This window comes from Oncorhynchus tshawytscha, linkage group LG02 (genome assembly GCF_018296145.1).
Source record: "Oncorhynchus tshawytscha isolate Ot180627B linkage group LG02, Otsh_v2.0, whole genome shotgun sequence".
NCBI lineage: Eukaryota > Metazoa > Chordata > Actinopteri > Salmoniformes > Salmonidae > Oncorhynchus > Oncorhynchus tshawytscha.
Window position 1 is genome coordinate 52,135,712 of NC_056430.1, and position 17,128 is coordinate 52,152,839.

Below are 17,128 nucleotides of genomic sequence, written 5' to 3' on the forward strand. Positions count from 1 at the left end.
CCTAAAACCGTGCTACAGGGAGACAGGACGGACAGCTGATCGTCCTCACAGTGGCAGACCACGTGTAACAACACCTGCACAGGATCAGTACATCCAAACATCGCACATGCGGGACAGGTACAGGATGGCAACAACAACTGCCCGAGTTACACAAGGAACGCACAATCCCTCCATCAGTCCTCAGACTGTCCGCAATAGGCTGAGAGAGGCTGGACTGAGGCCTTGTAGGCCTGTTGTAAGGCAGGTCCTCACCAGACATCACCGTCAACAACGTCGCCTATGGATACAAACCCACCATCTCTGGACCCGACAGGACTGGCAAAAAGTGCTCTTCACTGACGAGTTGCGGTTTTGACTCAGCAGGGGTGATGGTCGGATTAAGTACGTTTGGGATCTGTTGGATCAGGGGGTGAGGGCTAGTGAAATTCACCCCCAGAAATGTCCGGGAACTTGCAAGTGCCTTAGTGGAAGAGTGGGGTAACATCTCACAGCAAGACCAGGCAAACCTGGTGCAGTCCATGAGGAGGAAATGTACTGCAGTACTTAATGCAGCTGGTGGCCACACCAGATACTGACTGTTACTTTTGATTTTGACCCCCTCTCTCTTTGTTCAGGGACACGTTATTCCATTTCTGTTAGTCACATGTCTGTGGAACTTGTTCCGTATATGTCTTAGTTGCTAAATCTTGTTATGTTCATACAAATATTTACACGTGTTAAGTTTGCTGAAAATTAACGCAGTTGACAGTGAGAGGACGTTTCTTTTTTTGCTGAGTTTATTGAACATGTATTATTCACGTATTATACTTTCTCTCTTGTTTCTTTTGAGATGTCTGTCAATTTATTCAGTGTACATTTTTCTGCTATGGCACTGAATAATCATTGAAACTTCTGTAAGGAACATCTGTTTGGAGTGTACTCCGACAATCACAGGACAAGCTTTATTTCTTTAATATTAGTTTGTCAGCTGTCCCTACTGTACTTCAAAGGGGAAGCATTTTAAGGTTTTCTATCTGCAGGTTTTTGGGGGGGGGAGTAAGTAGTATCACCTCTCTGAGTCTGTGTTTTTTTTTCTTTTTTTTCCTATTCCGTCTCTTCTCACCATCTCCCTCTCTTCTTGTTTTCAGTGGCAGCATGATAGCTAGGGACAAGCCACTCTACCTCACTTGAAGCTGGAGGCCGCCGTCAACAAGAAAAGACACCAGGGAGTCAGCCCTCAACACCCCTCAACCACACACACCACCTCCCCGACCCATCCCTCGCAACCCACCCACCCCTACCACCACCAAAACTCAACCTTTTTTTTTGTCAATGTATTTTTTTTTTTTTAGAAGGATCTGTGCAATTCTGACGACTACTAGCGATCCCTCTCTTTTTTTAAAAACTTTTTACGCAAAGCACTTACAAATGTCCAGGCATTTTTCCTTTCGCGCCTGATTCTAGAGCACTCATCTTTGTCTCAAAGTTTTAAAACAAAGTGAACTACCATGAGAATAGTCCCCCTCAGGGACTAAACTGAGCTTTAATTGGAATAAGAAGAGCAAAAAGCCTTCTTCTTCTCCTTCGTCTCCTTTTAATCATATTTAAATTGATTTTGTTTAGTTTTCTTGTTATTGTTTTTATTTATTTCTCGCTTGCTACATTTGCTTTTGTCAATAACAGTCCCTGTACTTGTAGGGAAAATACTCTTCTGGTAGGTTTCAGCACACAGGCCTTGATGTTACTGTAGCTTTGCTTTAGGGTCTGTGACTTATATTAATACAAAGTGACGGGGGGGTAATTAAATCAATTCTTTTTTTGTAATATGAAAGACCCATGGAGGTTTACCAAGCTGTCACAGTGTGATTGTAAATATCACTTTTATGGGATCAAATTGGGAATTCGAAGTCCAGATGGTTTTTTTCTTCTTCTTTAATATTACCTGTAAGTCATTGGTTTGTATAAAAAAAAAAATATTGTGTGCCTGTGTGTGTGTGTGTGTGTGTGGATGTGTATGCGACTGTGCGTACGACGTGCGCACATGCATGTGGGTCTGTGCGTGTGTGTATTGTGAATTTTAACAGCCTGTGCAGGTGGATTTCAGAGGAGTACTTCACACACTCGATCTTGCATTAAATCTGTGCTCACTGGTGTGATTTTTCCCAATAAAGTTCAATCTAAAAACCGAATACAGAGTATGGGTCCCGCAGATCATTCAATGGAAAGAGCAAAAGAAAGAGAGAGAGAGAGAGAGAGAGAGAGAGAGAGAGAGAAAAGAGACAGAAAGGGAGAGGAAAAGGGAACAAGAAAGAGCGAGATGTAGACACATACACTCACAGGTGAACAGTGTTGCCTCAAACATTTTTGGCCACTGTCTTTGTTGATTTTATTTTTAATTCACCTGGTCATGTTAATTGTCAATTTTCAGCCACTCAACATAAAGAGGTAAACTAAAAATGCTATATGTTAATGGTTATGTCACAGAAACATAGCAGTGGGTTTCTAGTAGCTTCTTAGGTGTTCTATTGTGTTGATCTCATCTTTAAGTTTTGTGATAAATATTAATGCGTTTGATGACAAAGATATATGTTCTTATTTTCACTGTAGCATAATTTCCTTTTTTGTTGTAATTGAAATATAATAACATTTAAACCTGCCAATTGTAGTTATTTTATTTGTAAAGCCAGTAATGATTATTATTTTAAAACTTTTTTTGCAAGTTGCCCATCAGCTATGACAGGTTTCTTATTTACGAAAGAACATGAGATCATTTTTGCTTCATACAATGGAGGTGCATTTCATTCAAATTGCAATTGTTTTTATGTTTGGTTTGATGATGATGATGATGATGATGATAGTTGCTTTTGTTTGTTTGTTTTTTTTTTACATTTATATGCTGGTTCTTTCTTTCCTCGCCGGGCGACATTATTTTGTGTCACAATGCTTATTTTATTTCAAATCTACGTAATAAATAAATAAAAAAAACGTTAAAAGAGAAACAGGCTTTCACCGACTCTTTTTTACAGCACAAAACCTTCTATTTTCTTCCCTTTCGGTAAAGTATCCGATCTAAAATGGCATCCACTTAACCCTTGGACAATGTCCTAAAACAAGGCATTTATGCTTCCATAATATCTCTCTTTTGTTTCCAACTCAGAACATTCCATATGTTTCCTATACTTAATTTTAGTCTTATGGCTGGACTCAAATCAAATGCCATGGCTTTACTAATTAGCTGTCGTCGCTAGAGCTAACACCAACACCGGCCCAATCTGAATGTTGTCCTAAAACTATCTCCGTAACCATGAACAGATGCAGGCTTGAATTTGCTTTGCTGCTATGTGAAAGTGGTGCACAGTGTGGTGGGCGTCAAGTCAGAGCTAAAGAGAACAGAGAACTGCATGGCGTACGTACTGCACACAAACTCAGGCATCCATCCAAAACACAGATTTTACCCCAATTGCACACAAGTCTTCCAGAGAGACGAGAGTGGGGAGCTGTTCAAGGGAACTGTCACGACCGCACCATTTTATGTTTTATTCATTTGCGGCTGGCATCTCCCTCTCTCTCTCTCTCTTGCAGTATTGAATTGGCAAATAGATCATTATTGAACAATTGGAAAACGTGGACTGCCACTTCGTGATATGACACACATTATATGAAAATCAGTCATACATTCTTAATGGAATACCAGATAATGGAGTTTTTTTTGGCACAGCCACATTGGTGTCTTTCTTTTGTGTGTGTGTGTGTGTGTGTGCACGTGTGTGTGTGTGAACACAATGTTTGGGAAGGTTGGGGTGATGGCTCCTCTGTGCAATGTTTAAATTGACAGAATTTTCCCTTTCCTTGCAGTTACAATGGCCTTTCTTCATTTGACAGTTTCTCCACCTTGACGCATACTACTCACCATGGTCATTCTGTGCACTGTAGTAAACTAAACAGTAAATACTGAGCCGCCAGCCTCAATTTGACAATTTTGTCAGGGCCCATAATCCTATTGTCTTTCACAAATGCAATCTCACAAGGAAAAAGTCAAATGAAAAATACAATTTACAGTAGAAGACATTGAAAAAAAGTCAAAACACTTGTAACCGAAAGAGCTTTGCTTTTCCATATCAAGTACAACGGACCTGGGCCTGTATTCACAAAGGGCCGGGAAAGCGGCCCAAAGATTTCCAGTAGGGGTGCTGATCTAGGATCAGTTTTGCCCTTTAAATCAAACTGAATAAAAGGGAGAACCTGATCCTAGATCCGCACTCTGAGACACTTTATGAATACGGGTGCAGAGATACAGTAGGTGATATTGAATATTGATATTAGCTATTGTTATTTTACTGGTGCTCTTTAATTATTTGTTACTTTTATTTCTTACTTTTTGTAGGTATTTTCTTAAAACTACATGGTTGGTTAAGGGCTTGTAAGTAAGCATTTCAGTGTAAGGTCTGTTGTAATCGAAGCATTTGACAAATAACAGTTGATTTGATTACGTTCTCTGTTTGTTGAGGTCTGTTTAGATTGGTAGTGACCAGATGCACGGTGTCCATACTAGGATATAAATGAGCTGTTAAATCAGGCACAAGGGTGTGTGACATTTGAGGTGGACACTGGTGTGGCCTTTGTTTGGAGCCGTCTACACGGAGACAATCTGTTAGATCACAATGGAAACTTTTCCACCATGGTGGGGGCCTTGGTGGAAAGAGTCAAACCCTCTTTTTTTCTGACAAACACTTTTTTTTTTTTTTTGCTCTGTTGTGGTCGCGTAACGTACCAACTCTGGATTCCAAGTCAACATTTTTAGCTCACCCGACCACATGAGAGGGTGCCTAGCTAGTGAGCCTCAGTGGAGAGTTAGAAAGTAGAAGGTCAGTGTTAGGTGCGGCCTTCAAAAATCACATGGCCACCTGACAGAAAACTTGTCAGTTGCAACTTTGGTTCTGTGTTAGAGCGAGAACAGGAAATGTAGGCGGTTTTGACAAGAACAGGGTTTCACTTTGTGTTCATTTAATCTGTTTGGTGTTTGGAGATTCAACAGTATGAAATGATTCCTAAATGTGCCCGTGCAACTTGCATTTATAGCATATTTTTTTTGTAGAAATTTAGTTATTACAAAAAATGTGTCGAGACCAGGCAGTGAAAAATATGTGAGGTTATCATACAGTCAATGTTATATATATGATAAAATGCGTAATATCAAAAATGTCCATTTGATATACTATATGTGTATTTATTGTATTCTATCATAACAATAATGGGAACATTTTTGATCATACAGATTATTTTCCCAACCCACTATCAGGTTGACTGTAAATGAAAGGATATGTGCAGTATTGTGACAGAATTATCTAAGAATATGGCAAGGTGCCATGTTTCTGATGCTAAATGCCCTTAAGACAGATTCTGAAACTTCAGGTGAGACTGAACTTCTCTCTATGACTGATCACCAGAGCAGTGTGCTGAATATTACCGTTGCTTTCAAATTACCATATTACCCGTATTTAAGAAGCTCTTTAAGATCTCGATAACACGACCTCATAAAATGTACATCTTTATGTCTCTTTTAGTCTCTTGTTTGATTTGTTGCTTTTTCTCCTTTTTGTTTTTCCTGACAGCTGAACACCTTTCGCAGCTCTGCAAATGTACTGTAGTTATGGCCTTAACAAAGGAAATCATGAACACATAACATACATTGATGTAGTTCATGATCAATGGATGTATGAATGAACTACAGGCCTTTTGACTCTTCCCATTGAGTGGGGATACCATTTCTGATGTTTATTCCACATCGAAATAGCTGCCATTTTACAACTTCAGGAAATGAATAGCATTGTTAATCAATGACTATTTAGAGTGCCTTCGGAAAATATTCACACCCCTTGACTTTTTCTAGTTTTTGTTGTGTTACAGCTGGAGTTTAAAATGGCCGACACACAATACCCCACAATGTCAAAGTGGAATTATGTTTTCATGATTTTTACAAATAAATGGAAAATGAAAAGCAGAAATATCTTGAGTCAATAAGTATTCAACCCCTTTGTTATGACAAGCCTGAATAAGTTCAGGAGTAAAAAGTAACATGTCACATATCAAGTTGCATGGACTCACTCTGTGTGCAATAATAGTGTTTAACATGATTTTGGTGATGACTACCTCATCTCTGTACCCCACACACGTACGTTCCTTCAGTCGAGCAGTGAATTTAAAACACAGATTCAACCACAAATACCAGCAAGGTTTTCCAATGCCTCGCAAAGAAGTTCACCCAATGGTAGATGGGTAAAAAAAAAACAGACATTGAATATCCCTTTGAGCATGGTGAAGTTATTAATTACACTTTGGATGGTGTATCAATACACTCAGGCTCTACAAAGATACAGGCATCCTTCCTAACTCAGTAGCCGGAGAGGAAGGAAACCGCTCAGGGATTTCACCATGATGCCAATGGTGACTTTAAAACAGTTACAGAGTTTAATTGCTGTGATAAGAGAAAATTGAGGATGGATCAACAACATTGTAGTCACTCTACAATACTAACCTAATTGACAGAGTGATAAGAAGGAAGCCTGTACAGAATAGAAATATTCCAAAACATGCATCCTGTTTGCAATAAGACACTGAAGGAAAACCAGTCTGCTTTCCAACAGACGCTGGGAGACAAATTCACCTTTCAGCAGGACAATAACTTACAACACAAGGCCAAATATACACTGGAGTTGCTTACCAACACAACACTGAATCTTCCTGAGTGGCTTAGTTACAGTTTTGACTTAAATCGTCTCAAAAATATATGGCAAGACTTGAAAATGGCTAGCAATGTTCAAAAACGAACTTGACAGAACTTCGAAAATTTGTAAAAGCTTAATGTTCAAATATTGTACAATCTAGGTGTGAAAAGTTCTTAGAGACCCACAGCTATAATCACTGCCAAACGTTTTTGGAACAACGTATTGATTCAGGGGTGTGAAAACGACATATTTCTGTATTTCATTCTCAATACAAATGCAAACATTTCCCAATGTTTTTTTCACTTTGTCATTATGGCTATTTTTAATCTTTTAACCAGGCAAGTCAGTTAAGAACAAATTCTTATTTTCAATAGCAGCCTAGAAACAGTGGGTTAACTCCCTTGTTCAGGAACAGAACGGGGATTCGACTGATTTTTACGCTCAAACCACTAGGCTACAGCCCCACATACTGTGTGTATATGGGTGAGAAAATGGAATTCATGCTGTAACGCAACAAAATGTGGAATAAATCTTGCAACTCTTTGTTCGTCACTCTTGGGGGCTGGCTATTGGGGCAGAAAAAATGTCTTATTTCCCAACGCTCAAACCACTAGCTAATAGATCAAGGTAGTTACATGCAAAAAAGTATTTAGTCAGCCCCACATACTTAAAAAGATGTGTGTATATGACAGACAGTGAGAAAATGTTCAGAAAATCCATTTAGAATTTATTTGCTGTATTTGGTCACCTACAAACAAAAATGTGACCTGAACTTCTTCTTTAAATACCTGAAGACTTGTTATCAAAGAGCTCAAACAGTCAAAGGAGCTGTCAAAGGACACCAGAAACAAAATTGTAGACCCGCACCAGGCTGGGAAGACTGAATCTGCAATAGGTAAGCAGCTTGCTTTGAAGAAATCAACTGTGGGAGCAATTATTAGGAAATGGAAGACATACAAGACCACTGATAATCTCCCTCGATCTGAGGCTCCACGCAAGATCTCACCCCGTGGGGTCAAAATGATCACAAGAACGGTGAGCAAAAATCCCAGAACCACACGGGGGGACCTAGTGAATGACCTGCAGAGAGCTGGGACCAAAGTAACAAAGCCTACCATCAGTAACACACTACGCCGCCAGGGATTCAAATCCTGCAGTGCCAGACGTGTCCCCCTGCATAAGCCAGTACATATCCAGGCCCATCTGAAGTTTGCTAGAGAGCATTTGGATGATCCAGAAGAAGATTGGGAGAATGTCATATGGTCAGATGAAACCAAAATATAACTTTTTGGTAAAAACTCAACTTGTTGTGTTTGGAGGACAAAGAATGCTGAGTTGCATCCAAAGAACACCATACCTACTGTGAAGCATGGGGGTGGAAACATCATGCTTTGGGGCTGTTCTTCTGCAAAGGGACCAGGACAACTGATCCGTGTAAAGGAAAGAATGAATGGGGCCATGTATCATGAGATTTTGAGTGAAAACCTCCTTCCATCAGCAAGGGCATTGAAGATGAAACGTGGCTGGGTCTTTCAGCATGACAATGATCCCAAACACACCGCCCGGGCAACAAAGGAGTGGCTTCGTAAGAATCATTTCAAGGTCCTGGAGTGGCCTAGCCAGTCTCCAGATCTCAACCCCATAGAAAATCTTTGGAGGGAGTTGAAAGTCTGTGTTGCCCAGCAACAGCCCCAAAACATCACTGCTCTAGAGGAGATCTGCATGGCGGAATGGGCCAAAATACCAGCAACAGTGTGTGAAAACCTCGTGAAGACTTACAGAAAACATTTGACCTCTGTCATTGCCAACAAAGGGTATATATCAAAGTATTGAGATAAACTTTTGTCATTGACCAAATACTTATTTTCCACCATAATTTGCAAATAAATTTATTTTAAAATCCTACAAAGTGATTTTCTGGATTTTTTTTCTCATTTTGTCTGTCATAGTTGAACTGTACCTATGATAAAAATTACAGGCCTCTCATCTTTTTGAGTGGGAGAACTTGCACAATTGGTGGCTGACTAAATACTTTTTTGCCCCACTGTATATTGAAATTGAGGAGTATGATCCATATAGGCCTACTGTTATACTGTAAGTCAATGTAGATATTACTTTATTCAGGAGTACAATCAATATATTACATTTCAATGCAGATATATTACTTTATTCAGGAGTACAATCAACATATTACATTGTTATAATATATACTAAAGAATCAGGACTAAGGGCTGTATCCATTGCTATATTGAGGAGCACGATCCATATATATTATAATGTATCAATAAATACATAAATATAATGATCCGGATATTGCTGGTGTGTTCCCAGGTTTGAGAGCACAGTCCACATCATCAAGCTGCTGCAGGACCTGGTGAACCATAGTAAAATGTTAGTCTGCCCAGTCATCCTCTACAATGGCAAAGTATGATTTATACAGTACCAGTCAAAAGTTTGGACACACCTACTCATTCAAGGGTTTTTCTTTATTTATACTATTTTCTACATTGTAGAATAATAGTGAAGACATCAAAACTATGAAATAACACATTTGGAATCATGCAGTAACCCAAAAACTGTTAAACAAATCCAAATATATTTTTGATTTTAGATTCTTCAAAGTAGTGATGCCTTGATGAAAGCTTTGCACACTCTTGGCATTCTCTCAACCAGCTTCATGAGGAATGCTTTTCCAACAGTCTTGAAGGAGTTCCCACATATGCTGAGCACTTGTTGGCTGCTTTTCCTTCACTCTGCGGTCCAACTCATTCTAAACCATCTCAATTTGCTTGAGGTCGAGGGATTGTGGAGGCCAGGTCATCTGATGCAGCAATCCATCACTCTCCTTCTTGGTCAAATAGCCCTTACACAGCCTGGAGGTGTGTTGGGTCATTGTCCTGTTGAAAAACAAATGATAGTCCCACTAAGCACCAGCCAGATGGGATGGCGTATCGCTGTAGAATGCTGTGTTAGCCATGCTGGTTAAGTGTGCCTTGAATTCTAAATAAATCACTGACATTGTCACCAGAAAAGCACCCCCACACCATCACACCTCCTCCTCCATGCTTCAGAGTGGGAACCACACATGCAGAGATCATCTGTTCACCTTTTATGCGTCTCACAAAGACACGGAGGTTGGAACCAAAAATCTCACAATTTGGACTCATCAGACCAAAGGACAGATTTTCACCGGTCTAATGTCCATTGCTCGTGTTTCTTGGTACAAGCAAGTCTTTCTTCTTATTGGTGTCCTTTATTAGTAGTTTCTTTGCAGCATTTCGACCATGAAGGCCTGATTCACGCGGTCTCCTCTGAACAGTTGATGTTGACATGTGTCTGCTACTTGAACTCTGTGAATGTAACGATCGTCGTTGGAATGAGACCAAAGCGCAGCGTGGAAATTGTTCATATTTAATGTTCACAAAAAAACACTCAAACAAAATGACAAAACGGAGAAAACAAAAGCGCACAGTTCTGTCAGGGAAAACAACCTAAACAGAAAACAATCACCTACAACTAAAATGGGGAAAACAGGCTACCTAAGTATGATTCTCAATCAGAGACAATGAACGACACCTGCCACTGATTGAGAACCATATTAGGCCAAACACATAGAAAAAAGAACATAGACTACCCACCCCAACTCACGCCCTGACCAACCTAAAACAAAGACATAACAAAGGAACTAAGGTCAGAACGTGACAGTGAAGCATTTATTTGGGCTGCAATTTCTGAGGCTGGTATCTCTAATGAACTTATCCTCTTATCCTCTTAAAGTAATGATGGACTGTCATTTCTCTTTGCTTATTTGAGCTGTTCTTGCCATAATATGGACTTGGTCTTTTACCAAATGCAGCTATCTTCTGTATACCATCCCTACCATGTCATAACACAACTGATTGGCTCAAACGGATTAAGAAGGGAAGAAATTCCACAAATGAACTTTTAACAAGGCACACCTGTTAATTGAAATGCATTCCAGGTGACTACCTCATGAATCTGGTTGAGAGAATGCTAAGAGTGTGCAAAGCTGTCATCAAGGCAAAGGGTGGCTACTCAAAATATATTTTGATTTGTTTAACACTTTTTTGGTTACTACATGATTCCACATGTGTTATTTCATAGTTTTGATGTCTTCACTATTATTCTACAATGTAGAAAATAGTCAAAATAAAGAAAAACCCTTGAATGAGTAGGTGTGCCCAAACTTTTGACTGGCACTGTACATTGGCCCTGTTCTAACACTCTTCAAATGCACCCTTTTTTTCTCCCATTGCTTGAGGTAATCACTGATCTGATAAGGCATAATTAGTGAAATCAATCCAACACTAGCCATATCCTGTCATGTCAGATCAGTGATCACTCTGAGGAAGGAAGGATGCATTTTAGAGTATTTGAACAGGACCCTCAAGTCAGCGCTAGCCGGCTAGACACATTCCACATTCCTTTCTGAGGAATTTTTAAAAGTGTAATTCATAGTTAACAGTTCAAATCCCCCATATTGTTTGATGATCTTGTTCCTGAATGGGAATGCCAACACAGGGACGTCTTTACTTCACTTTACTACTTTGTTATTAGCCTCCACGGCTGTTATGATCAAGTCTGTCATTTCAAATCAAACTGTATTTGTCACGTGCGCTGAATACAACAGGTGTAGATTTTGACTTTGAAATTCTTACTTACGAGCCCTGTCCCAACAATGCAAAGTTCAAAAAGTAAGTAGATATGGCAATCAGTGATATCAACGTTAGGTGGTCAGACTGAAATATTTTGGTCGTGTCAACCTTTTTGATAGATCTCTAAGGGATCCTTTTTGATTGACACAAAAACGGCATGGAACGTTGAACTGTCACGTTCATTCCATATGAAAACTGTGGTGGTGGTTGAGAACATTGAACAATTGGTGGCCTGTAAAGACTTGACTGACAAGAAGTACTCTTTCGTTTATTAACTCTGTTTCATTTTGCTGCGGGCTGCATAAACCCACATCCAAGCAGCGAAACCACTGTGCTCACTTAGTGTGAGCAGAAAAAGAATAGCACCACTGTTCTTTCTTGTTCTCAGTTGTTGCCACCTCTCCCCTTGAGGATGACTCAAATGGAGAACCGCAGACATAACTATCTTCTCATCACATTGTGTACTGTGAAAGTAGGACCGTGTTATTTCTGTGAGGGAACTTTTTATGTTCACCACAGATATGGCCGTGGATAAACTCAAATTAGAACAAGTGAAGTTGGAACAGTTTTTTTTGGTAGTCATTTTAAACACTTACTAAGCTTTGAGCTACACTATTTGAGCAATATCACCCAGACATATATTTTAGACCCTGTGGCAGATTTTGAAAATGTTCAGGAGGAATATGTCTTTTGTGAACATATTTGTAGTAAAAAGCATGATGTATTGACATGACTGCAAATATTGATGCACTTTTGATTGGCGCAAATAAAACATATTTGATCATTGCTTTGGGTTGCATCTTGTTCAATACAGCGAAGCAATATTTTTGGTAAACTGTTAGAATTCAGAACACAGCCAACATGACATGTTGACCTCCAGAGTTGCAAAGGTAAAGTAAAGGTACGCTTTTGTAAAGCTCTATTGGGTTCAACATTGACTAAAGGACAGTTGGAAAGGACAACATAGATTGTATTGTTTGGCTTGTTGTGTCCGTTGTCTTTTGCCTCGGCTTGTTTGAAGAGAGGAAGTGTGCTATTGCATTATATGTGTTTTCTGCTCTTCCGGTAATTGTTCTAACCTGGAGTCCTTTTTCTAAGAAAGTTAGAAAGTTCAATGCGATATTCATATCTCATGGCCATTCTCTTTCTCGTGTTCTACTCCCCCCTCTCTCTCCCTATTTCCTTCTCTATCTATAAGTGACAGTGCTTCCACTCAAAAGTTTCTTCATTCAGTGTCACATATATCAAAGAAAGCCAGAGGTTGTGTTTGGACTTAAAAGGCAATGAGGTAAAAGAGGGTTGGATTAAGAATCAACCCAAGGTAATGTCATTAATGCCAATCAAACTAAACCAGGTAATACCAAGCTTACAAAGGGTACACGAGAAAGTCTTACAACTTGGGAACTGCTAGCGTTGAAACCTCCTTTGTAGAAAGAGCAAAAAATAACCCTTCTTACAGTTTGCTCAAACTGACTTAGAGATCCAGAGACACCTTATGGCCCGGGTCTGTACTGCTGAGAATGGGCTTGAAGCCAAAATGGAGGGGCTGTTGCTAGGCTCTTGGGCCAAGTCTGGTGCACTGTACTGTAACTGCAAATAGAGGATGAACACTTCACGCTGCAGCAGACAGGAGGACTTCACTGAGTGGGATACTGTGGGACTGAGACAGCTGTATCCACAAATTGGGCCAAGAATCGCCTCTACTCAAAGCTTATACTTTGGCTCTTACAGTCCAAAATAGGGTTTCCCCTTAGTCACTTTACAGCTTTAAGGGGGAGCTAAATTGTTTGATATTCATAGCAGGAATCAGATTTTATAATCCCAAAGTGGGTGTCCTACCAATACTATCTAGGCTGATTTAGTCCAATAGAAGCATTGATATGGGGAAAGGAGAGTTTGATGATTGACAGGATATGATAATCCCACCCATCAGGGGGTTTAGAAGCTTCAAATCCACCATATTGTTTGATGATCTTGTTCCTAAATGGGAATTCCAACGCAGAGGCGTAGCGACATGTCAAATTAGCAGTTTCACATGTGAAAATCACATGTTGAGCTTAAAATTCATGTAAAAACATTTATTCACTTGCATTAAATTTAGAGTTCACATGTTAACAACCACTTCTCACGTGAGAGGAAAAACATGTTTTCACCTTACATGTGAATCTCAGTTGCACGTGAAATTTGCAGTTTCACATGATAAAAACTTTCACATATCTAAATCAAATTTGCAGTTTCATATCTAAGAAAACTACCTCCATCACAGGTAAAAATCACATTTGCAGTTTAATGTGTCAGAAAATCTCAATATCACACATAGAATAGTAAGTTCACGTGTGAAATCCACTCACATATGTGACAATCAAAGTTGCCGTTTCCCATGTAAGAAACATCCACATGTGAAAATCTACCTTTCACATGTGGAATTGCAAGTTTAACACGTGGTGGTGAAATAGTGTTATTCTCCTCACATGTGAAATGGTGGTGTTAACATGTTGCAGTAGCAATTTATCCACGTATGGAATCACTAATTCTATAATGTCATTCTGTAAAAAAGGTAATTTAGCCTGCCTGAATAAAATCATTCAAGTGTGTTTAAAATGATCATGTCTTATTTCTGAACCATCCATTTTGAGTGTTACTTCTGCAGGCACACATTTCTCTTCTTCATACGTTGGCCAGTGACCGATGGAAGAAGCCCAAAGAAAAAAATTGCGCTGTCAGAGTTAACCGGTTAACTCAAGTCAACTTTTTGTAATTTTAGTGCCCACTTTTTTTTTTTGCCGCATTGTCTGAAAGCGTTCAAAATACACTGAAAACATCCAAAATACATAACCTATGCAGCTAAAAACAACAATGTGATGTCAAAACAAGCAAACTTCAAATCAAATCAGGCTCTAACCAACAGTGGGAAAAAAAGAAGGTATTTTGAGGTTAAAGAAAGTGTGTGTATCAATTTACCTAATTTTGCTAATGGTTACTTTGGACAAAATCAAAACAGCAATATTTTTGCCATGCTTTTTGTATAACAAAAATCTTAAATTAGAACTCAATTTGAGTAAATTCTGAATTTGCGATTAATCGTGATTAATCACAACAAATCCTGCAACAACCTCAATAAAAAAATATATTTATTTTGACAGCCGTAGTTGACATTGCTCATGGTCACCTGCATCTTCAAAATTAATGTTGGTCCTCTTGGTCCAATGGTCAAGAATTCGGCTTCCAAAAGTACATGTAAAACTCATAATAAATATCACATGTGAAATGTCTGAGTCCTGTGAGAAATGAACACACACAGGTCTTACTCGAATAGTGTTGTGTGCCCTGGAAATCCACTAGTATTTTGGGGACGTTTGTGTCTGTTTTTCCCCAAACATCAGCCAAGAACCATAATGACTTAATCTTGTCGTTCAACTCCCACGCAACCTACTCCATTCGCCTATCACGAACGACAGATAATAGAAAACTAGAATCCACTGGAAAGGCATAACGTTTTTATTGGATTTACAAATGAATCGAAAAGACCAAATAAACAACGTGCATCAACGTGCCATCCACGAATCCTCCGCCCTAATTGAATTACATTTTTGTGTGTTTTTTTGTGTGTATTTTCTGTGTTTGTTTTTGGCAATCGCCATCTGTTTGCTTGGACTCTATTAATATGCCATTCAGTTTTGATTGGGCCCTCGTTTTTTTCTCCTCCACCAGCATTTCTCAGCTTCTCTCTCTCCCTCAATTGTCATGGAAATCATTAGAGGCGCCAAAGCAAGAAACAAAAGAACGAGCGTTTGTTCGTAGACCCGAGCCAACCCCCCAGAACTGTAGCCTAATTATGACGGAACAATTAAGGACTGTGCATATTTATTGATGGAGGACTTTACACACGAACATATGCTCATGAATACCAACAATGGAAGAAAAAAAATCCTCTTGAATGTCTATCTGATGTCGTCGTTATCAAACACCCCTGGTTTTCATAGGCCCTCACACCTTCCCCCTCCCTTCCTTTTTACACTCCATGGTTGACAGTCATATTCTCCTTTTTTTTTTAGAGCCTGTGGAACAAGAATTTCCAATCTCAGCATTACTCAGAATTCAGATCACAACCCGCTCTCCAACAGTAATACCAGTCTACTTTAAAATTCATAACTACATTTGGAAGAATAAAAAGGCTCTGATGGAATATTTCCAAGAAGCTTACTTGAGCAAAAATGACATATTTAATAACCCTAACCTGGGTCTTTAGTACATACTGTAATAATAACAATAATACAATCGAGATATAAAAACAACTCCCAGCCATGCTTTAGTATGAAATGACTACCCGTAACTCCTGCCTCTGGGAAAACGGGGGTGAGTGAGAGAAGTCTTGTTAAAGTTGGCCAAGTCAGCTCACTCTCTGTGATTCGCTCTGTCCTTTTTCATTTGTCCGGGAGACAGTTTGAATGAGATCAAACAAACATGATTGAAGCTCGGCTGAGTTCCGCTATGCTGACAAGGGTTGCTGTTTTAGCCCGAGCTCCTCACTCTGCAAATAGTCAACGTTGTTATTGAAAGTGGTGTTAATTTGAAAATGATTTGATAGTCCTTCATGTGGGAATAATGTAAAGCCCGGAATTCCTCTTTTTGAAAATTTATCAAACTGTCATCTTTCATCTGATTATTGAAAGTCCTGTTCTGATTTGACAATACCTCTTAGGAACAACTGCACACGTGTGTGAGGAAAAGAAGATAACGTGCTTTTCCAATATGAATTGCACTGCTAGTATTAATCTCACACACTCTTTCTGGCCATTCTCCTATTGTGCTAGTTGCTCCCTTTCTCTGTGTGTGTGTGTGTGTGTGTGTGTGTGTGTTAGGGAGAGCGCATTGTGGGACGTCCTGAGCTGAATTAGGTCATCTCTAATCAGAGCTCCAATTCTCTCTCTCTCACTCTCTCCACTGTCTATCCCCCTCTTTCTCACCGAACACTGATACCCTTTGTGAGGCAACATGAATAGAGACACAGAGACCCCTAGTGGTTCTGATAAATAGTACATCAAGACCACAGAGAAGACTTAAATTGTGTGCTCCATATGCTCTTGCACCATCTGTGTCTTGCAGACATGAGCAAAATGTGATTTCCTTTTCGTTAATCACTTTTGCATCATATCTGCAATTAACAGTTACATGCTGTAATTAAGCATGGTATTTTAATAAACGAAAGGAGGACCACTAAGCATTGCCACTTTATCACTTTAATATACGGTGTTGTATATGATGACGTACTGCATGTCCAATCATAAACAATAGTCAACAGAGGTCATTGTTTTTATGTTATTTAAATGTATTGCTAATGCACCTGTTGCAGGTCAGCGTTATGGTTCATTCCTAAAGAGATTCCGCAGTTGGTATCTCCAGTCCCTTTGTTTGCTCGGTAAACAACACAGCAAATATTCCATTTTATCCCCACTTTCTACTTTAATGCCAAAATGACAACCTCAGAGCACATTCACCATTGGACAAAAAAACGTTTCTGAGTCATGACGCCACCAGGTCAACGAGATGGCTAAACGTAAACAAAAGTGAGAGCATTGAGCAATATCACCGACATTCCATTCTGGGCTTCCGTTAACAAGGCCCTTTGAGAAAGACATAGGTCATTCCAGAATTCCCTAGTGTGCTACTTTGGACCAGTGTCTTATATTGTACCGTATTGGAGAAATAGAGTGTCATTTGAGACACAGGCGGTGTGCAACGCCGGCA

General features: G+C 39.4%; 1 protein-coding gene across 3 annotated transcripts in view; it reads left to right on the forward strand.

Moving 5' to 3' along the window:
- Positions 1 to 2,279, forward strand: part of LOC112267268 (TOX high mobility group box family member 2) — a 137,912-nt gene extending 135,633 nt beyond the window's left edge. For all 3 annotated transcript variants that reach the window (XM_024445526.2, XM_024445539.2, XM_024445532.2), the window contains one exon: positions 1,128 to 2,279. In XM_024445526.2, the coding sequence (XP_024301294.1) occupies positions 1,128 to 1,170 (43 nt within the window). In that variant the 3' untranslated portion in view covers positions 1,171 to 2,279. The remainder of the gene's footprint in view (positions 1 to 1,127) is intronic.
- Positions 2,280 to 17,128: the final 14,849 nt, after the last annotated feature.